The 21,391-nt window shown below is 37.4% G+C and overlaps 2 protein-coding genes and 1 long non-coding RNA gene across 5 annotated transcripts; 2 read left to right on the top strand and 1 right to left on the bottom strand.

Annotated features, from left to right (window-relative positions):
• The first annotated feature begins 430 nt into the window (after window positions 1-430).
• On the top strand, window positions 431-8,928 carry LOC143721051 (sulfide:quinone oxidoreductase, mitochondrial-like). Of its 2 annotated transcripts, XM_077211155.1 has the most exons (11): window positions 593-721; window positions 1,262-1,304; window positions 1,797-2,023; window positions 2,659-2,829; window positions 3,196-3,249; window positions 3,693-3,887; window positions 4,544-4,753; window positions 4,847-5,030; window positions 5,317-5,384; window positions 8,352-8,530; window positions 8,626-8,928. In XM_077211155.1, exons 3-11 carry the CDS (start codon window positions 1,805-1,807, stop codon window positions 8,681-8,683), a joined length of 1,338 nt encoding a protein of 445 aa, XP_077067270.1. In that variant the 5' UTR covers window positions 593-721; window positions 1,262-1,304; window positions 1,797-1,804; the 3' UTR covers window positions 8,684-8,928. The 2 variants fall into 2 exon arrangements, with proteins under 2 accessions (XP_077067269.1, XP_077067270.1); XM_077211154.1 differs by lacking the exon at window positions 1,262-1,304 and having other exon boundaries at window positions 431-721.
• Window positions 609-20,842, top strand: LOC143721052 (sulfide:quinone oxidoreductase, mitochondrial-like). 2 transcript variants are annotated; one of them, XM_077211157.1, is made up of 11 exons: window positions 609-721; window positions 13,142-13,184; window positions 13,678-13,904; window positions 14,540-14,710; window positions 15,077-15,130; window positions 15,571-15,765; window positions 16,422-16,631; window positions 16,725-16,908; window positions 17,195-17,262; window positions 20,266-20,444; window positions 20,540-20,842. In XM_077211157.1, exons 3-11 carry the CDS (start codon window positions 13,686-13,688, stop codon window positions 20,595-20,597), a joined length of 1,338 nt encoding a protein of 445 aa, XP_077067272.1. In that variant the 5' UTR covers window positions 609-721; window positions 13,142-13,184; window positions 13,678-13,685; the 3' UTR covers window positions 20,598-20,842. The 2 variants fall into 2 exon arrangements, with proteins under 2 accessions (XP_077067272.1, XP_077067271.1); XM_077211156.1 differs by lacking the exons at window positions 609-721; window positions 13,142-13,184 and adding an exon at window positions 10,941-12,601.
• Window positions 18,176-20,604, bottom strand: LOC143721053 (uncharacterized). The gene is made up of 2 exons (XR_013196678.1): window positions 20,481-20,604; window positions 18,176-20,359 (listed from the first exon to the last, which is right to left on the bottom strand). It is a non-coding gene; the product is annotated as an uncharacterized LOC143721053 (long non-coding RNA).
• Window positions 20,843-21,391: the final 549 nt, after the last annotated feature.

Raw genomic sequence — 21,391 nt, 5'->3', positions numbered from 1 at the left:
AAATAAATACATTAATTTGTATTTATTTTAATTTAAGAACAAACTTGTTTGTTTTTTAATGATAGCATATAAAAACATGCTAATTTGCTGTAGTCTGAATATTTGACTGTATATTACCATCAATATTTTTAACTGATATAATGCTAATACCAAATACCAATCTACAATAATAGGTGCCAGGGATTATTGGGAACGTCTTTTCAAAACGTTTTGGGTTATCTGTGTAAAAAAAATATAACTTGCGAAGACGTTTTGTTATAATAACAAATAATTTAATGTATCTGAGATTTTAATTAGTATGTTTAAAGTGAGGTTATTTAATGTTTTTGATGTTCAGTATGATGGGTGCTGTAATTCAGGCTAATAATTCAGTAACGTTTGATAATAATAAGCAGCAGCTTTGATGGAAATGCAGTAGCGACCCCTTCTGGACGATTACGGAGACATGATATTAACTTTCGTTTGCTCGTGCGTGGAAAGTTCATACGTACAGTTCTACCGTAAAAATGGACATAGATCGAGCGCTATAAAATAAGAATTAGCTTGAATAAATATTTATGACATGCACAGATTACATCATCGCGCAACGTTACTGACTGTCAAATAATAAAGTCCACAGCCTACGTCAAACTGAACTGAACCAGGAAAACAAACCGCAGTGATACTGTATCATTGACAGTTGCAAGACAAGAGCTGTCTCATAGACATCGCCCTGACTCTGGTAAGACCTTATTTCACCCGAATTTAATGTTTCATATGTGCCAAAATTAAGGATTTACTTCTACACCGTGTAGGAATATGTTGTTTATGGTTATCCTGTACACAAACAGTTGTTAGCAATTTGACTACACATGTAGGCTAAACAGCTGATTTGAAGCGTAAAAATAATATTTGCAGACATTTAACTTATGTAGTCAGCATAGATATCCTATATTTCCATGCTTAAATGTTATTGATGGGATTTTAAAACAAAAAGGGTCTGTATTTTCAGTGATAATGGAATGTGCAAACGCTAGACAGTATAGACAAAAAGCCTGTTCAGATGGGCTGCTAAATGATTATAAACAATGATGTCCAAAACGCCTAGGAAGGCTGTTCAGCTGGTTTTGAGACATAATAAATGCTGTCTAGGTAGGCAGCTCAATGGCATTTGAGCCACATCCATATAAAACGCCAGGTATCATGACTCAGCTTTAGTTTAACTGTAAGATGTGTTGGGTTGTAAGGATACTGAATATGTTTTTGACTATGTACCAAACAGACGTGAGGACTCTCTTTATACGCTCAGCTTTGAAAATAAAAAGGCGAGTAGATGAATGCAAGATCTCTAAATGTAGCATACTATTTGCATTATTTTCATTTTTAAAGATTACAGTGCGATTGCAATTTTACGTTATTACAAGAATACTAATTACACTATAGTCTTAGATGCTTTTTGGGAACACCACAACCTGTATGAATTTCTTTCTTCAAAGATTTTTCAAAACTTAATCAAAATGGGATCAAAGAATAAATATATACAAAACAATTAAATAAAAAAATTGTCGATTAATATAATTTTGTTTTGTTTTGTGTTCATCCTGATTAATATTTAATTTTTTCATTTAATATATTTATTTCACTCTGTAGTTTGTTCAACAGTGTTTTGTGATTGAAAGTGGTCTAAGAGAAAAATCAACAACTGTGATTAACCAAATTAGTTGCCTAACTGTGGTTACCACATCCTCCTAAGTTAAAAAAAGGTTATTTTTGTCTGTAACTTGTTTGCACATGTCCCGCTGGTTGTCTTCCCTCAGTGGTCAGCATGGCAGGCGTTCTTCACCCACAGCTGCTGTTGTTGTCCAGGCAGTACTGCAGAGTTTCCTCTGTCATGAACTCACAGATTCACAGCAGCTCTGGGCTGGCCGCTAAAGACCACTACAAAGTTCTCGTGCTCGGTGGAGGGAGCGGTGGCATAACCATGGCCGCACGCCTGAAACGAAAGGTTGGCGCGGAGAACGTGGCCATTGTGGAGCCTAGTGAGGTATAATGCAGCAGAGCATTTTTAGTGTAACTGCTCCTTTAAGAGACCGCCGTGTGCCTGGTTGTTCTTGAGGCGTCACGTACGTCACATACTGGCATTCAGGTTTCACAAGTTCCTGTTTAGTGTAAGTCCATTGTTTGGACATGTACAAATCAAAAGCTTTGGAGTCTGTAAGACTGTTTTTGTATTTAAATAAATCAGCAAGGAAGCATTACTGTAAATTGGTCAAAAGTGACAGTAATAACATTTATGTTACAATATAGATTTCAAGTTCAAATAAATGCTGTTTTTTTAAACTTTCTATTCATCAAAAAATCCTGAAAAAAGGTATCACAGTTTCCACAAAAATATAACTGTTATCAACATTGATAATAATAAAACAAATGTGCATATTACAATGATTTCTGAAGGATCATGTGACACTGAAGACTGGAGTAATGATGCTGTAAATTTTAAAAATTTATGCATTTTAAAATATATTCAAATGTAAAACAGTTATTTTAAATAGTAATATTTTTCACAATATTACTGTTTTTACTGTGTTTGATCAAATATATGCAGCCTTAGTGAGCAAAAGAGACTTTTATTCAATTCTTCAAAACCCAGCATGACATTCAATGCATTTTTGATTCCAGACGCATTACTATCAGCCTTTATGGACGTTAGCTGGCGCAGGGGCTAAAACGGTCGCTTCCTCTGCGCGATCAACGGCGAGTGTGATACCATCAGGGGTGACGTGGGTCAAGTCCAAAGTGGCAGAATTTGACCCTGAGAACAACACTGTCCACACAGACTCTGGGAAAAAGGTATGGAACGCTATTTAAGTTTATAGTTACACTATTAACGTGTCTCAGAGTATTGTGTGTCAATGTTGTGAAAGAGCAGTGCTTTTCTGCATATGATTAGTATAGAAAAGGGTCTTTTTGACAAGGAAAATTCTGGGGATTTTTGTGTCATCATTGTGATCTTGCATAAGATAACAGTGTATATTTTATTGAACCCTGAAGGTGTGTCATTATAAAATATTCAGAGTAGAACATGTTGCAAAACCAAAAGGAATGTCATATTACCATTGAGAAATTGCAAGATAATTCAGAATGCTTACTTAAATCAAACTAAACCTAGCGTTAGTATTTTTTACTAATTAAATGTAACTGTTTTTCTTCTCTCAGATTTCCTATGATTATCTGATTGTAGCTCTTGGGCTTGACCTGCACTATGAAAAGGTATGTTATGAATGTCATTCATAATGACTGAATTGCTCGTTTATGATTTTCATATGCATGATGTGAAACCTTTACTGGATGTAGTGCTTATTTTAAATGAGAGGAAACATTCTTGGATCTTTTATTATTAACAGTGTGGGTGTGGTGTTATTGCCACATCACTCCAGAGGATGTTTCCAATCTTAATGTCATGTTAATTACATTTGTCTGTCAGTCTTGATATCAAAGTTTAAGTACAATATCAACCTTTGTTCTGTTTTTTTTTTTTTTCATACCTGACATGACTCTGTATACGCAAAGAACAGTGTGAACCATGGAATAAGATAACTCTGGATTTGTAAACTGGTTAAAAATTATCCTGGGTTAACAATTTAAATTGGTACGTTAGATAGAGTTTTCTTCTCAAAGTATCAATCCAATTAAATTCCTTCTGCTTATTACAGATCAAGGGCCTGCCAGAAGCGTTTGAACATCCCAAAATTGGTTCAAACTACTCTGTGAAAACAGTGGAAAAGACGTGGAATGCCTTGAGAAACTTTAAGGAGGGAAATGCTTTGTTCACCTACCCAAACACTCCCGTCAAATGTGGAGGAGCTCCTCAGAAAATCATGTATCTCTCGGATGCCTTCTTGAGAAAGGTTTAATCCTTGATCTACGCATTGTGTTGTAAATCCCATTGTACATTAATCATCACCTTTTATTAATACACCTACAGAAATATCATGCTATATTTTTGGACATATGGTAATACCATGTTTTTGGGGACATACCATGGAAACATCATGATTCATGTATTTTGGTACATGTATCATGACAGTACCATGTTTTGTGGACATGAACAAGGGTAATACCATGATTTGGGCCAAATATCATGGGAATAACATGTATTTTTTACATATATTATGGCAATACCATATTCTATGGACATGAATAAGGGTAATAACATGTTGTTTGGCCGTATATCATAGAGTAAAACTATGTATTTTGGACATGTAGCATGGTAATACCATGATTTGTGGACACAACTAAGGATAATACCATGTTTCTGGGCATATTCATAGCAACACCATGTATTTTGTACATGTTTCATTGCAATACCATGTTATTTTATAATTCGAAGTAGCTTGGAGAGCCTTGTAAACACAATGGTAAATTAATATCATTTAGTACCATAGCATTAACACTTAAAACTATCACTGTACCAGTGTACCGCCACAATATATTCAAGACACCAAATGATCAATAATAATCAAAGAATTGATAATGTTTGTAAACAATGTTTTGGTTTTTTTAGACAGGAAAAAGGTCCAAAGCCAACATTATTTACAACACCTCCTTACCAGTGCTGTTTGGGGTCAAGAAATATGCAGATGCCTTGTGGGAGATTGTGAAGAAACGGGACCTTAATGTAAACCTCAGGCAGAACCTCATCGAGGTCAGGGCAGACCAACAGGAAGCTGTTTTTGAGAATCTGGACAAACCTGGGGAGACAGAGGTTTTCAAGGTAGCAATTGTTAAATTTGTCACTCACAAAAAACCCATTCAGTTCTGTTTGCTGTAGATCGAGTATGACACGAACCCTTTATTTTGGTCATAGTACGAGATGATCCACGTTACCCCTCCGATGGGACCACCTGCAGTGCTGAAAGGCTCCTCATTGGAAGATGCGGGCGGCTGGCTGGATGTAAATAAGTACAACCTTCAGCATAAGACGTATGCCAATGTATTTGGTATCGGAGACTGCACCAATCTACCCACGTCCAAAACGGCAGCAGCAGTTGGTAAAACACTGAAAAAAACTCTTTTTTTAAAAACACATTTTCTGATTATAACTGTTTTTTGATATTATGTAATTATCGTGGTGCTCTCTGGGAAAAGTAGGAGATAAGTCCTTGCTCATTAAACCTTTTCTTAATTATCAGTACTCATCAGACAGAACCTAATTTTCCACAATTAGTAGTTTCTTGTGAAGTGATTTCCCATTCGTTTAGAGACGATTTATGTAATGAGAGTTGTTTCACTGAAATGAGAAGACCAGGAGAATCATGTGACTATAATCTTCTGCAGCTGCACAGTCGGCTGTACTCGACCGAACCGTCAGCAGAGTTCTGAAGAAACAGACGCCGGATAAGGCAGTAAGTATGTTTGAGGATAAACATTAATGTGCTTTGGGCCAAAAACTTTTGCTCATGTATCTCTATTTCCTGTGTTATCCAAATGAACACCACCAGGGGGCGCAGTGTTAAATAAACAATAACATAACCATACTGCATACTGGCTTTGAGTCTGACATGGATCCAATCCTAATATAAAGTGGTGCGATGATGATGTATTTTTGTTGCATGACTTCAACTAAGCTTGACAACTCTTTCAGTCTTTGTTTAAAAACTTGTTCTCCTGAAAGTTCGAGTTATAATAGTTTGCAAGAATCCGATTATAAACACAACAAGGCTGTGAAAGCGGACTAGTGACTAGATGAGTTCACCTGTTCGACTGATGTTTTTAAATGTCCCCAACAAGCTCTGTAGTCCCATTAAGCATCCGCCTTTTACAAGACAAGTAAAAGCTTTAAATAACCCAAGAGGGTATTACTGGTGTATTATATATCGCTGAATAAAACGTGAAAATATCTTGAGCTTGTGTTCACCACAGACCTTATTTCAAGCATTAACCAAAAGTCCATTAAAAAAAAAACATTGACTTTAGGACGATGGAACCAGAAGTGCTAAAATACTAACTCGTTTCTGGGTTTTGGGCTACAAAAGTACGTCATCCCAGCACCAATCTATTACTCTTTAACTTATCTGCCATCTACTATCCTAAAATAAATATCCTAAAATAATTTGTGGCTAATATTACTTCTGGTTCAATTGTCACACTTTTGTCACGATTAAGTCCAGTGCATTGAATTGTGGGATAGAATCATTTCATACAGGTACTCAGTCGCTGTGTCTGAAATCAAATACTTTTCTACTATGTAGTCAGGGACGTGCAGTCAGGGTAGGCAGGGTAGGCAGTGCCTCACCAAAGGAAATGTTGACATTACATTTATTAATTCCAAGAGCTTTATTTTATTCCAAATATTAATTTTTGTAACACAATTTTTCAGGAATACACATATAATATACTCCTTTTGCCATTGTTTGCTCCTAAAAATCATTGTTTCATGCAGAAAATTCAAGGCCATGGCCATTGAGGCAGAGGTTAGCAGTGCCTCTTTGGTCCATAGAACGTAGTTTACGTAGATTTGCTCATGCGCAGTCAGTTCTCGTGCTGTCTTGAATTATCAACATTGAGGCAGAGACCGAGCGTGCTTCATGTCACGTGATCCACTCGCTCTCACTCACTCCGCGCTTCAAGCTACTTAGCATCTAGCGGCGCCTAGCGTTGGAAGCGTCCTATGAAGAAAAAGAGCTGTGGTCGCTAACGGGAAAGTCCATGCGTCTATCCCTCTGGACAAAGATGTCAATTACTTTGTTGTAAAAGTCCTCTTTGTTGGGTGTATTTCTCAATTTCACGAGTCTCTCCTTTTCAATGGAAATAAGAGCCAGGAGGAAAGTCTGTTCTGCTCCATTCACGTCAGAGGCGCCCGCGCCATTAGATGTGCAGTTGCCGCAGCACAGCCTATGAGCGAGCCGTACGCTCACTGTGCTAACATTAGCTGTGCAGCTGCAAATGCGTTTTATAGGCTTCAGTAAATCGAGGAAAAGGAGTTTCGTCTACAAATTAAAGTAAGCACCCCCTTTAAAACGTAAATTATTCATTTATTTATTATTTTTAAAACCCTTATATTGGCTTGTGTTTGTTGTCTGATGGTGGGCTAACAGTTATAGGCCTGCTGTGCGCTGACACCAAAATGTTCTCTCTTCCGTACCCTGGTGCGCCGTCACCTCTGCCATATTTGTACTGTAGGTCTATCTGTGCGATTATGGTGCATTTCGTAAGGGTTAAAATGCTGTTTTGTAGTTCTCTTTTTTTAATCCTGGTGCGCCGTCGCCAGACGCTCATTGCGTGTTGGTGTGTGCGCCTTGCGCAGTTTGTAGGAGCGAATTTAAGCTGTTTTTGTACTGTAAAGCTGTACTGCTGACACAATGTTTTCTGACTGTAGCCTATTCAAATCCTGGTGCGCCGTCACCAGAGTGACCAGACCAATAGTGTGTATGTGGCTGTCTGTGCGCGTTTGCGCATTTTGAAGGAATGACTAGGCTGCTTGTCGGTTCGCTGACAACGCGCCGCCTCCCTCTCTTACTGTGTCCCACACAAAACATTTGTTTGTTATATAAGTCATAAGATAGATGTGTCCATTCATTTGATTATTAGATTTGATTGTGCATTAGCCTCACATATGACTGACTTTGCTGTATGCAGGCAGCGATGTGATGATGCCTGATATGAACTTGGGTTGCTACATTAACTGAATGAATATATGAACATATGCCACATTGATAGGTCACAGACTACCCATGACAAGATTTCACCGCACGTTACTGTATGTAGTATGCGAAAACAGTACACCAATAGAGTAGTGTCTGAATACATAGTATTTGAAAAACAGTAGGCGAAAAGTATCCAGATGACCAATCACTTCCTGCAAGATTCTGAAGTTTGCATACGACGGACACTTTACTATCCCATGAGGCCACGGGAGAGAATTTGTGAATGGAACTGAAGCGACACAACTGCCGCTGGTAGATCACATGTAGTAGCGGATGTAGTACGTTTCATTCATACTATCCTTATATAGAGCGTACTTTTTTAACGGTCACCAAGTAAACACGTATTTCAAACACAGCGAGTGTGTTATATACGAAACACAATTTGCCAAATGTGGTAGTCATGTAGTTGTATTCTGTAAATATGCATACTATTCACATTATGCATGCCTATACAGAAATAGTACAAGTAGTATGGTGGTATGCTTTTCCAAAAATATCATTTTTTCCTACACATAGAAGTAGCAAGTACATATGTACATAAATAATGCATACATTCATTCATTAATTGGAATAAGGATATACTAATAAATAATTAAATTCATCATTCTAAATAGCTAAATATTACTTTTTGCATACTAAATGCTAATTGTTTTGTGCATGTTGCAGTATGATGGCTACACCTCGTGCCCTCTGGTTACAAGCTACAACACAGTCATCTTGGCAGAATTTGATTACGACGGGCAGCCGCTGGAGACGTTCCCTGTGGACCAAAGTAAAGAGAGCAGGGTCATGTACCACATGAAAGCTGATGTCATGCCTCACTTGTATTGGCATGGACTTCTCAAGTGAGTACTGCTGATCTAGTACTGATCTCAACTTACGCCTTTGATTACAAGCCTGACATTTTTTCCTCTTCCTTTTTTTGTTTTTCTTCTTTAAGGGGAATTTGGGGAGGCCCAGGACCATACCGGACCATCATGCATTTGGGAATGAAATAGAACAAACCTTTAAAGGGAACAGAGTAAAAAGAGAGAGCTCACTGTGTTCGCTTTTTGGGCTCTTCAGATCGCATAATTCAGTGGAAAATGAATAGAAATGTTATTCTGTATGACGAAATATTTTACAAACATGTGATGATAAATCATTATTTCTCCAAATATGTGCACCATTGGACTAAGAGCACTGACAGATGATGAAGCCCATATTGCATGCATGTGAACAAATAAACCGGTGAAGACGTGAATGACTGCTTTATGAGTGATGATTTTTATTCAAAATAACAAACGTTACAGATTCATAATTTTGCACTCCTGGCATAAATTAAGAAATTAAGGTCACTGCAAACCAGTTTTATCATAAACAGTGGTCAAATATCGAAGCTGGAGCCTTAAATATTTCTAATGATGCTCAGTTTGTCCAGATCAAGTAAGAGTGTGATGTTTTAACGAGTAATGAATGTTGAACAACAATAATCTGGGGCCTTCTGTGATCTTTGCCACGAAAATGGTTAAATTAGTCATTTAATCATTTAAACCTACTAGTCTCTATTTTCATGCTACTAGTACTTATTTTTTCAATACTAGTATCTATTCCATTAAGTACTAGTACTTATTCTTTAGATACTAGTGCTTATTCTTTAAGTACTAGTACATTTTTAAAGATACTAGTACTTATTCATTAGATACTAATCCTTATTTATTAGATACTAGTGCTTATTCATTAGATACTAGTCTTTATTTATTAGATACTAGTGCTTATTCATTAGATACTAGTACTTTTTTCGATAGTGACTAGTAACTATTCTTTTGTTACTAGTACAAAATTAACTTTTTTGCCATTGACTTCTATGGAGATCTGTCATTCAGATATCAACTATTCAGTTCTGACTAGTATATTCCAATTGTGACTAGTACATATATATTAGATACTAGTAGTTATTCAATAGGTATTAGTACTTATTTTTTAGAGACTAGTACCTATTACTAGATACTAGTATTTATTGAGTATATTAATGAATATGGACTATTAATGAATAAGCCATATCTAATAAATGAGGACTAGTATCTAATGAATAAGTACTAGTATCTTTAAAAAGATACTAGTACTTAAAGCTATAGTATACGATGTTAAAAATCGGCCGAGAGAGCCTGAGACGTTAGGGAAGTTTAAAAAAACTCATCCCACCCCTCCACACACACACCCCTCCCCTCTGTGCTACCTGATCCCTCCCACAGGGAAACGAATTGAACAACCTCACTCAGTCAAGCTGTGATCACCGCCCGGTAGTAAACATGGGAACTGAGATGTATGCTGTGTCAAGGACTTCAAGAAATATAATTACTTTGACCCGTGATAGGCGATCGCGATGCTAAACGGCTAACATTCCAATGCCGACCGGCAGCATGAGCAAGTTGTCAAACTGATAAAAAGCTATTTATGTAACACGTCACACCATAAAAGTATAAATAAATGTTTACCTGCACAACAAAAAGTCAGCCGTGTCAGCGTCGGTCTTCAGTCCCAGATCTCCCTGAAGCTTCCTCCAACGGTCAATGGTGGACCCTATATTTATCCTACTCAAAGTTCGGCGTTCTTCACATTTTTTTTTTAATCTCTACTCGTTCCTCTAATGACTTTCTCTTTCGTCTTAACTTTACTGTAGAGGCAAGCAGGGGACGCTTGCTGCTGTCTTTTTTTTATTTATCCATTGCTGATATGCTACTTAGCTAGCTACCATAGACTGTCAACTGCTTACACGCGCAATTTCATGTCGCAGGAGGGGGGCGGGTGTGGTGGGGTGGAGACGCGAGCGCCAGGCGGAGTTTCAAGTGGAGCTGGTAATTGGATGAGAGCAGTTGACCAATGTAAGCTGTCCGGCCGGACAGCTTACATTGGTCAACTTCTCTGCGGCAGTACAGCCAATAGAGTGAATGGATTTTTTTCATTCTTTTTTCTATTCATATTGTTAGGATTGTACTATATAACCATAACCAGCATCTAAACGAGGATATTAATAATGAACAATCTTTGAAATCGTATACCCTAGCTTTAAAGAATAAGCACTAGTATCTAAAGAAAATGCACTAGTACCTAAAGAATAAGCACTAATAGCTAATGAATATGTACTAGTACTTAATGGAATAGATACTAGTATCTAAAAAATAAGAACTAGTATCATGAAAATAAAGACTAGTGGTTTTAAACGATTAAATGTTAAAACGGCTTGCCATAGGTGTTTTTGGTGCTCAAGCGAGTAGTATGAAGCTGCAGACTCGGAGACCTGCATCTACAGTCCCCCTGCACCCAGAGTCGCGCATTCTCAGACCCCTCGTTTTTCGAGACAGCGCCTCCTATCAAATTGTATCGGAAAAACATGTTAAGAACATGTGAAGAACTTAAGCCAAAACGTGAGTAGGCTATCTTCAATTTTATTTAGCGAATCGTAGTAGCCTACTCGTTTGATTTATTTTTTAATAAAACTAATTTAGCTCATCGATACAACATATGCATAGTCCATTTAATATTTGTAAAGATAGTTTGTAACAAGATTTGAGTCGTTAATGTATGTTTTTTCGCCCTCTTCCACCCGAAAATATTTTGATAGCTAACGTTAGCCTTTAACCTTGGACTTTTTGTAGATATGTCATAAATGCTGCAGTGATTTTCACTGCCCATTTTGTGCCCCCATATATTTCAAACCCACAAAGTTGTCCAAAGTTCAAAAACACCTCAAGGGACACTTCAACAGAGCAGTGCAACATAAAGGTAACATTTGCAAACATCTTTTTTCTTTTTTTTCTTCTTTTTTTTTGAAACATCATAAGACATGTGCTATCGGGCCTATACTGTTGTGGGCTATTCCAGGGTACACCATACATCGATGTAGTCGCCCCTGCCGAACCCAGCAACATATCATTTTATAATTATGCAAAGCGACTTATAAATTAGTTTTTTAAAACAATTGAAGACGAAAAGTAAAGTCACGAACACAGTTTTTTCTTCCTTTTGTCTTTACAGCAAGATGATGTTTAGGTGATCATTAAATAAAGTACAGAATTGTTAATTATTGGTGTTTTGTCTATTCTGCTTTGTTTTGCTTCGCATTCAAAATATCAAAAAACAGATTTTGTAATGTTAGCATGGTAATGTTAATTAGACTATTATAGGTTGAACTGAAAGAAAAATTGGAATTTGAATACAAAAATATAAAAAAAAACATTGTAGCAATATAATATCACATAGCCTACTATTTTTCAGAAGATAGTTCAATCTGTAATTGTATCCCTTCCATCGCAATGAGGTTTTTTTTTGGCACATGCATTAAGCAGGGAACGCAAATATTTATTGGATCATTTATTTGGAGACCGTAATATTGCATCTTATTGTTTTTAATTGCATTTGGATAAGCGTCTGTGTTCGGGTGTTATACGACCTTTCGAACAGCAGGAGGCACTGTGTTCGAAAAACGAGGGGTCTGAGAATGCGGGACTCTCGGTGGGGGACTGTAGATGCAGGCTCCGAGTCTGCAGCTTCATAATAGGCCTATTGGCTCAAGTTCGGTAGGTGCTGCTGTCAGGAAAAAAAAAACTAGGTGTCCTGGAACTGCGGTCCTAGAACTGCAGCCTCCGGTTGTGCAGGAATACCCAACTTTCGTTTGCTCGTGCGTGGAAAGTTCATAGCCTACATACAGTAGGCTACTACAGTACACACGGACATAGATCGAGCGCTATAAAATAAGAATTAGCTTGAATAAAGATTTATGACATGCACAGATTACATCATCGCGCAACGTTACTGACTGTCAAATAATAAAGTCGATTCGTCAAACTGAACTGAACCAGGAAAACAAACCGCAGTGATACTGTATCATTTGACAGTTGCAAGAGCTATAGCTCATAGACAACGCTTTGACTCTGGTAAGACCTTATTTCACCCGAGTTTACTGTTTGATATGTGTCAAAAATAATGATTTACTTCAACACCGTGTAGGAATATGGTGTTTATTGTGATCCTGTACACAAACAGCTTTTAGCAATTTGTCTACGCATGTAGGCTAAACAGCTGATTTGAAGCGTAAAAATAATATTTGCAGACATCTAACTTATGTAGTCAGCATAGATATCCTATATTTCCATGCTTAAATGTTATTGATGGGAATTTTTTTTTAAAAGGGTCTGTATTGTCAGTGATAATGGAATGTGCAAACGCTAGACAGTATAGACAAAAAGCCTGTTCAGATGGGCTGCTAAATGATTATAAACAATGATGTCCAAAACGCCTAGGAAGGCTGTTCAGCTGGTTTTGAGACATAATAAATGCTGTCTAGGTAGGCAGCTCAATGGCATTTGAGCCACATCCATATAAAACGTCAGGTATCATGACTCAGCTTTAGTTTAACTGTAAGATGTGTTGGGTTGTAAGGATAGTGAATATGTTTTTGACTATGTACCAAACAGACGTGAGGACTCTCTTTCTACGCTCAGCTTTGAAAATAAAAAGGCGAGTAGATGAATGCATGATCTCTAAATGTAGCATACTATTTGCATTATTTTCATTTTTAAAGATTACAGTGCGATTGCAATTTTACGTTATTACAAGAATACTAATTTACACTATAGTCTTAGATGCTTTTTGGGAACACCACAACCTGTATGAATTTCTTTCTTCAAAGATATTTCAAAACTTAATCAAAATGGGATCAAAGAATAAATATATACAAAACAATTAAATAAAAAAATTGTCGATTAATATAATTTTGTTTTGTTTTGTGTTCATCCTGATTAATATTTAATTTTTTCATTTAATATATTTATTTCACTCTGTAGTTTGTTCAACAGTGTTTTGTGATTGAAAGTGGTCTAAGAGAAAAATCAACAACTGTGATTAACCAAATTAGTTGCCTAACTGTGGTTACCACATCCTCCTAAGTTAAAAAAAGGTTATTTTTGTCTGTAACTTGTTTGCACATGTCCCGCTGGTTGTCTTCCCTCAGTGGTCAGCATGGCAGGCGTTCTTCACCCACAGCTGCTGTTGTTGTCCAGGCAGTACTGCAGAGTTTCCTCTGTCATGAACTCACAGATTCACAGCAGCTCTGGGCTGGCCGCTAAAGACCACTACAAAGTTCTCGTGCTCGGTGGAGGGAGCGGTGGCATAACCATGGCCGCACGCCTGAAACGAAAGGTTGGCGCGGAGAACGTGGCCATTGTGGAGCCTAGTGAGGTATAATGCAGCAGAGCATTTTTAGTGTAACTGCTCCTTTAAGAGACCGCCGTGTGCCTGGTTGTTCTTGAGGCGTCACGTACGTCACATACTGGCATTCAGGTTTCACAAGTTCCTGTTTAGTGTAAGTCCATTGTTTGGACATGTACAAATCAAAAGCTTTGGAGTCTGTAAGACTGTTTTTGTATTTAAATAAATCAGCAAGGAAGCATTACTGTAAATTGGTCAAAAGTGACAGTAATAACATTTATGTTACAATATAGATTTCAAGTTCAAATAAATGCTGTTTTTTTAAACTTTCTATTCATCAAAAAATCCTGAAAAAAGGTATCACAGTTTCCACAAAAATATAACTGTTATCAACATTGATAATAATAAAACAAATGTGCATATTACAATGATTTCTGAAGGATCATGTGACACTGAAGACTGGAGTAATGATGCTGTAAATTTTAAAATTTTATGCATTTTAAAATATATTCAAATGTAAAACAGTTATTTTAAATAGTAATATTTTTCACAATATTACTGTTTTTACTGTGTTTGATCAAATATATGCAGCCTTAGTGAGCAGAAGAGACTTTTTTTCAATTCTTCAAAACCCAGCATGACATTCAATGCATTTTTGATTCCAGACGCATTACTATCAGCCTTTATGGACGTTAGCTGGCGCAGGGGCTAAAACGGTCGCTTCCTCTGCGCGATCAACAGCGAGTGTGATACCATCAGGGGTGACGTGGGTCAAGTCCAAAGTAGCAGAATTTGACCCTGAGAACAACACTGTCCACACAGACTCTGGGAAAAAGGTATGGAACGCTATTTAAGTTTATAGTTACACTATTAACGTGTCTCAGAGTATTGTGTGTCAATGTTGTGCAAGAGCAGTGCTTTTCTGCATATGCTTAGTATAGAAAAGGGTCTTTTTGACAAGGAAAATTCTGGGGATTTTTGTGTCATCATTGTGATCTTGCATAAGATAACAGTGCATATTTTATTGAACCCTGAAGGTGTGTCATTATAAAATAATCAGAGTAGAACATGTTGCAAAACCAAAAGGAATGTCATATTACCATTGTTAAATTGCAAGATAATTCAGAATGCTTACTTAAATCAAACTAAACCTAGCGTTAGTATTTTTTACTAATTAAATGTAACTGTTTTTCTTCTCTCAGATTTCCTATGATTATCTGATTGTAGCTCTTGGGCTTGACCTGCACTATGAAAAGGTATGTTATGAATGTCATTCATAATGACTGAATTGCTCGTTTATGATTTTCATATGCATGATGTGAAACCTTTACTGGATGTAGTGCTTATTTTAAATGAGAGGAAACATTCTTGGATCTTTTATTATTAACAGTGTGGGTGTGGTGTTATTGCCAAATCACTCCAGAGGATGTTTCCAATCTTAATGTCATGTTAATTACATTTGTCTGTCAGTCTTGATATCAAAGTTTAAGTACAATATCAACCTTTGTTCTGTTTTTTTTATTCATACCTGACATGACTCTGTATACGCAAAGAACAGTGTGAACCATGGAATAAGATAACTCTGGATTTGTAAACTGGTTAAAAATTATCCTGGGTTAACAATTTAAAGTGGTACGTTAGATAGAGTTTTCTTCTCAAAGTATCAATCCAATTAAATTCCTTCTGCTTATTACAGATCAAGGGCCTGCCAGAAGCGTTTGAACATCCCAAAATTGGTTCAAACTACTCTGTGAAAACAGTGGAAAAGACGTGGAATGCCTTGAGAAACTTTAAGGAGGGAAATGCTTTGTTCACCTACCCAAACACTCCCGTCAAATGTGGAGGAGCTCCTCAGAAAATCATGTATCTCTCGGATGCCTTCTTGAGAAAGGTTTAATCCTTGATCTACGCATTGTGTTGTAAATCCCATTGTACATTAATCATCACCTTTTATTAATACACCTACAGAAATATCATGCTATATTTTTGGACATATGGTAATACCATGTTTTTGGGGACATACCATGGAAACATCATGATTCATGTATTTTGGTACATGTATCATGACAGTACCATGTTTTGTGGACATGAACAAGGGTAATACCATGATTTGGGCCAAATATCATGGGAATAACATGTATTTTTTACATATATTATGGCAATACCATATTCTATGGACATGAATAAGGGTAATAACATGTTGTTTGGGCGTATATCATAGAGTAAAACTATGTATTTTGGACATGTAGCATGGTAATACCATGATTTGTGGACACAACTAAGGATAATACCATGTTTCTGGGCATATTCATAGCAACACCATGTATTTTGTACATGTTTCATTGCAATGCCATGTTATTTTATAATTCGAAGTAGCTTGGAGAGCCTTGTAAACACAATGGTAAATTAATATCATTTAGTACCATAGCATTAACACTTAAAACTATCACTGTACCAGTGTACCGCCACAATATATTCAAGACACCAAATGATCAATAATAATCAAAGAATTGATAATGTTTGTAAACAATGTTTTGGTTTTTTTAGACAGGAAAAAGGTCCAAAGCCAACATTATTTACAACACCTCCTTACCAGTGCTGTTTGGGGTCAAGAAATATGCAGATGCCTTGTGGGAGATTGTGAAGAAACGGGACCTTAATGTAAACCTCAGGCAGAACCTCATCGAGGTCAGGGCAGACCAACAGGAAGCTGTTTTTGAGAATATGGACAAACCTGGGGAGACAGAGGTTTTCAAGGTAGCAATTGTTAAATTTGTCACTCACAAAAAACCCATTCAGTTCTGTTTGCTGTAGATCGAGTATGTCACGAACCCTTTATTTTGGTCATAGTACGAGATGATCCACGTTACCCCTCCGATGGGACCACCTGCAGTGCTGAAAGGCTCCTCATTGGAAGATGCGGGCGGCTGGCTGGATGTAAATAAGTACAACCTTCAGCATAAGACGTATGCCAATGTATTTGGTATCGGAGACTGCACCAATCTACCCACGTCCAAAACGGCAGCAGCAGTTGGTAAAACACTGAAAAAAACTCTTTTTTTAAAAACACATTTTCTGATTATAACTGTTTTTTGATATTATGTAATTATTGTGGTGCTCTCTGGGAAAAGTAGGAGATAAGTCCTTGCTCATTAAACCTTTTCTTAATTATCAGTACTCATCAGACAGAACCTAATTTTCCACAATTAGTAGTTTCTTGTGAAATGATTTCCCATTCGTTTAGAGACGATTTATGCAATGAGAGTTGTTTCACTGAAATGAGAAGACCAGGAGAATCATGTGACTATAATCTTCTGCAGCTGCACAGTCGGCTGTACTCGACCGAACCGTCAGCAGAGTTCTGAAGAAACAGACGCCGGATAAGGCAGTAAGTATGTTTGAGGATAAACATTAATGTGCTTTGGGCCAAAAACTTTTGCTCATGTATCTCTATTTCCTGTGTTATCCAAATGAACACCACCAGGGGGCGCAGTGTTAAATAAACAATAACATAATCATACTGCATACTGGCTTTGAGTCTGACATGGATCCAATCCTAATATAAAGTGGTGCGATGATGATGTATTTTTGTTGCATGACTTCAACTAAGCTTGACAACTCTTTCCGTCTTTGTTTAAAAACTTGTTCTCCTGAAAGTTCGAGTTATAATAGTTTGCAAGAGCGCGATTATAAACACAACAAGGCTGTGAAAGCGGACTAGTGACTAGATGAGTTCACCTGTTCGACTGATGTTTTTAAATGTCCCCAACAAGCTCTGTAGTCCCATTAAGCGTCCGCCTTTTACAAGACAAGTAAAAGCTTTAAATAACCCAAGAGGGTATTACTGGTGTATTATATATCGCTGAATAAAACGTGAAAATATCTTGAGCTTGTGTTCACCACAGACCTTATTTCAAGCATTAACCAAAAGTCCATTAAAAAAAACCATTGACTTTAGGACGATGGAACCAGAAGTGCTAAAATACTAACTCGTTTCTGGGTTTTGGGCTACAAAAGTACGTCATCCCAGCACCAATCTATTACTCTTTAACTTATCTGCCATCTACTATCCTAAAATAAATATCCTAAAATAATTTGTGGCTAATATTACTTCTGGTTCAATTGTCACACTTTTGTCACGATTAAGTCCAGTGCATTGAATTGTGGGATAGAATCATTTCATACAGGTACTCAGTCGCTGTGTCTAAAATCGAATACTTTTCTACTATATGTAGTCAGGGACGTGCAGTCAGGGTAGGCAGGGTAGGCAGTGCCTCACCAAAGGAAATGTTGACATTACATTTATTAATTCCAAGAGCTTTATTAATTCACCACATTATTAATTGCATTTATTTTATTCCAAATATTAATTTTTGTAACACAATTTTTCAGGAATACACATATAATATACTCCTTTTGCCATTGTTTGCTCCTAAAAATCATTGTTTCATGCAGAAAATTCAAGGCCATGGCCATTGAGGCAGAGGTTAGCAGTGCCTCTTTGGTCCATAGAACGTAGCTTACGTAGATTTGCGCATGCGCAGTCAGTTCTCGTGCTGTCTTGAATGATCAACATTGAGGCAGAGACCGAGCGTGCTTCATGTCACGTGATCCACTCGCTCTCACTCACTCTGCGCTTCAAGCTACTTAGCATCTAGCGGCGCCTAGCGTTGGAAGCGTCCTATGAAGAAAAAGAGCTGTGGTCGCTAACGGGAAAGTCCATGCGTCTATCCCTCTGGACAAAGATGTCAATTACTTTGTTGTAAAAGTCCTCTTTGTTGGGTGTATTTCTCAATTTCACGAGTCTCTCCTTTTCAATGGAAATAAGAGCCAGGAGGAAAGTCTGTTCTGCTCCATTCACGTCAGAGGCGCCCGCGCCATTAGATGTCCAGTTGCCGCAGCACAGCCTATGAGCGAGCCGTACGCTCACTGTGCTAACGTTAGCTGTGCAGCTGCAAATGCGTTTTATAGGCTTCAGTAAATCGAGGAACAGGAGTTTCGTCTACAAATTAAAGTAAGCACCCCCTTTAAAACGTAAATTATTCATTTATTTATTATTTTTAAAACCCTTATATTGGCTTGTGTTTGTTGTCTGATGGTGGGCTAACAGTTATAGGCCTGCTGTGCGCTGACACCAAAATATTCTCTCTTCCGTACCCTGGTGCGCCGTCACCTCTGCCATATTTGTACTGTAGGTCTATCTGTGCGATTATGGTGCATTTCGTAAGGGTTAAAATGCTGTTTTGTAGTTCTCTTTTTTTAATCCTGGTGCGCCGTCGCCAGACGCTCATTGCGTGTCGGTGTGTGCGCCTTGCGCAGTTTGTAGGAGCGAATTTAAGCTGTTTTTGTACTGTAAAGCTGTACTGCTGACACAATGTTTTCTGACTGTAGCCTATTCAAATCCTGGTGCGCCGTCACCAGAGTGACCAGACCAATAGTGTGTATGTGGCTGTCTGTGCGCGTTTGCGCATTTTGAAGGAATGACTAGGCTGCTTGTCGGTTCGCTGACAACGCGCCGCCTCCCTCTCTTACTGTGTCCCGCACAAAACATTTGTTTGTTGTATAAGTCATAAGATAGATGTGTCCATTCATTTGATTATTAGATTTGATTGTGCATTAGCCTCACATATGACTGACTTTGCTGTATGCAGGCAGCGATGTGATGATGCCTGATATGAACTTGTGTTGCTACATTAACTGAATGAATATATGAACATATGCCACATTGATAGGTCACAGCCTACCCATGACAAGATTTCACCGCACGTTACTGTATGTAGTATGCGAAAACAGTACACCAATAGAGTAGTGTCTGAATACATAGTATTTGAAAAACAGTAGGCGAAAAGTATCCAGATGACCAATCACTTCCTGCAAGATTCTGAAGTTTGCATACGACGGACACTTTACTATCCAATGAGGCCACGGGAGAGAATTTGTGAATGAAACTGAAGCGACACAACTGCCGCTGGTAGATCACATGTAGTAGCGGATGTAGTACGTTTCATTCATACTATCCTTATATAGAGCGTACTTTTTTAACGGTCACCAAGTAAACACGTATTTCAGACGCAGCGAGTGTGTTGTATACAGAACAGTTTGGCAAATGTGGTAGTAATGTAGTTGTATTCTGTAAATATGCATACTATTCACATTATGCATGCCTATACAGAAATAGTACAAGTAGTATGGTGGTATGCTTTTCCAAAAATATCATTTTTTCTTATATAACTATATATACAAGTAGCAAGTACATATGTACATAAATAATGCGTATATTCATTCATTAATTGGATTAAGGATATACTAATAAATAATTAAATTCATCATTCTAAATAGCTAAATATTACTTTTTGCATACTAAATGCTAATTGTTTTGTGCATGTTGCAGTATGATGGCTACACCTCGTGCCCTCTGGTTACAAGCTACAACACAGTCATCTTGGCAGAATTTGATTACGACGGGCAGCCGCTGGAGACGTTCCCTGTGGACCAAAGTAAAGAGAGCAGGGTCATGTACCACATGAAAGCTGATGTCATGCCTCACTTGTATTGGCATGGACTTCTCAAGTGAGTACTGCTGATCTAGTACTGATCTCAACTTACGCCTTTGATTACAAGCCTGACATTTTTTCCTCTTCCTTTTTTTGTTTTTCTTCTTTAAGGGGAATTTGGGGAGGCCCAGGACCATACCGGACCATCATGCATTTGGGAATGAAATAGAACAAACCTTTAAAGGGAACAGAGTAAAAAGAGAGAGCTCACTGTGTTCGCTTTTTGGGCTCTTCAGATCGCATAATTCAGTGGAAAATGAATAGAAATGTTATTCTGTATGACGAAATATTTTACAAACATGTGATGATAAATCATTATTTCTCCAAATATGTGCACCATTGGACTAAGAGCACTGACAGATGATGAAGCCCATATTGCATGCATGTGAACAAATAAACCGGTGAAGACGTGAATGACTGCTTTATGAGTGATGATTTTTATTCAAAATAACAAACGTTACAGATTCATAATTTTGCACTCCTGGCATAAATTAAGAGATTAAGGTCACTGCAAACCAGTTTTATCATAAACAGTGGTCAAATATCGAAGCTGGAGCCTTAAATATTTCTAATGATCCTCAGTTTGTCCAGATCAAGTAAGAGTGTGATGTTTTAACGAGTAATGAATGTTGAACAACAATAATCTGGGGCCTTCTGTGATCTTTGCCACGAAAATGGTTAAATTAGTCATTTAATCATTTAAACCTACTAGTCTCTATTTTCATGCTACTAGTACTTATTTTTTCAATACTAGTATCTATTCCATTAAGTACTAGTACTTATTCTTTAGATACTAGTGCTTATTCTTTAAGTACTAGTACATTTTTAAAGATACTAGTACTTATTCATTAGATACTAATCCTTATTTATTAGATACTAGTGCTTATTCATTAGATACTAGTCTTTATTTATTAGATACTAGTGCTTATTCATTAGATACTAGTACTTTTTTCGATAGTGACT

This window comes from Siphateles boraxobius, unplaced genomic scaffold (genome assembly GCF_051911475.1).
Source record: "Siphateles boraxobius isolate OS27281-9 unplaced genomic scaffold, OSU_SipBor_1 65, whole genome shotgun sequence".
NCBI lineage: Eukaryota > Metazoa > Chordata > Actinopteri > Cypriniformes > Leuciscidae > Siphateles > Siphateles boraxobius.
The sequence above is the reverse complement of the archived record's forward strand: the minus strand, read 5'-3'. Positions and strand labels throughout refer to the sequence as shown.

Excerpts from the sequence above, each read along its gene's own strand:
- LOC143721051 (XM_077211154.1), top strand. The coding sequence starts at position 1,805 with ATGGCAGGCGTTCTTCACCCACAGCTGCTGTTGTTGTCCAGGCAGTAC. Across the intron at positions 2,024-2,658 it reads CCATTGTGGAGCCTAGTGAG|ACGCATTACTATCAGCCTTT; the intron begins GTATAATGCAGC and ends TTTTGATTCCAG. Across the intron at positions 2,830-3,195 it reads ACACAGACTCTGGGAAAAAG|ATTTCCTATGATTATCTGAT; the intron begins GTATGGAACGCT and ends TTCTTCTCTCAG.
- LOC143721052 (XM_077211157.1), top strand. The coding sequence starts at position 13,686 with ATGGCAGGCGTTCTTCACCCACAGCTGCTGTTGTTGTCCAGGCAGTAC. Across the intron at positions 15,131-15,570 it reads TTGACCTGCACTATGAAAAG|ATCAAGGGCCTGCCAGAAGC; the intron begins GTATGTTATGAA and ends TGCTTATTACAG. Across the intron at positions 20,445-20,539 it reads TATTGGCATGGACTTCTCAA|GGGAATTTGGGGAGGCCCAG; the intron begins GTGAGTACTGCT and ends TTCTTCTTTAAG.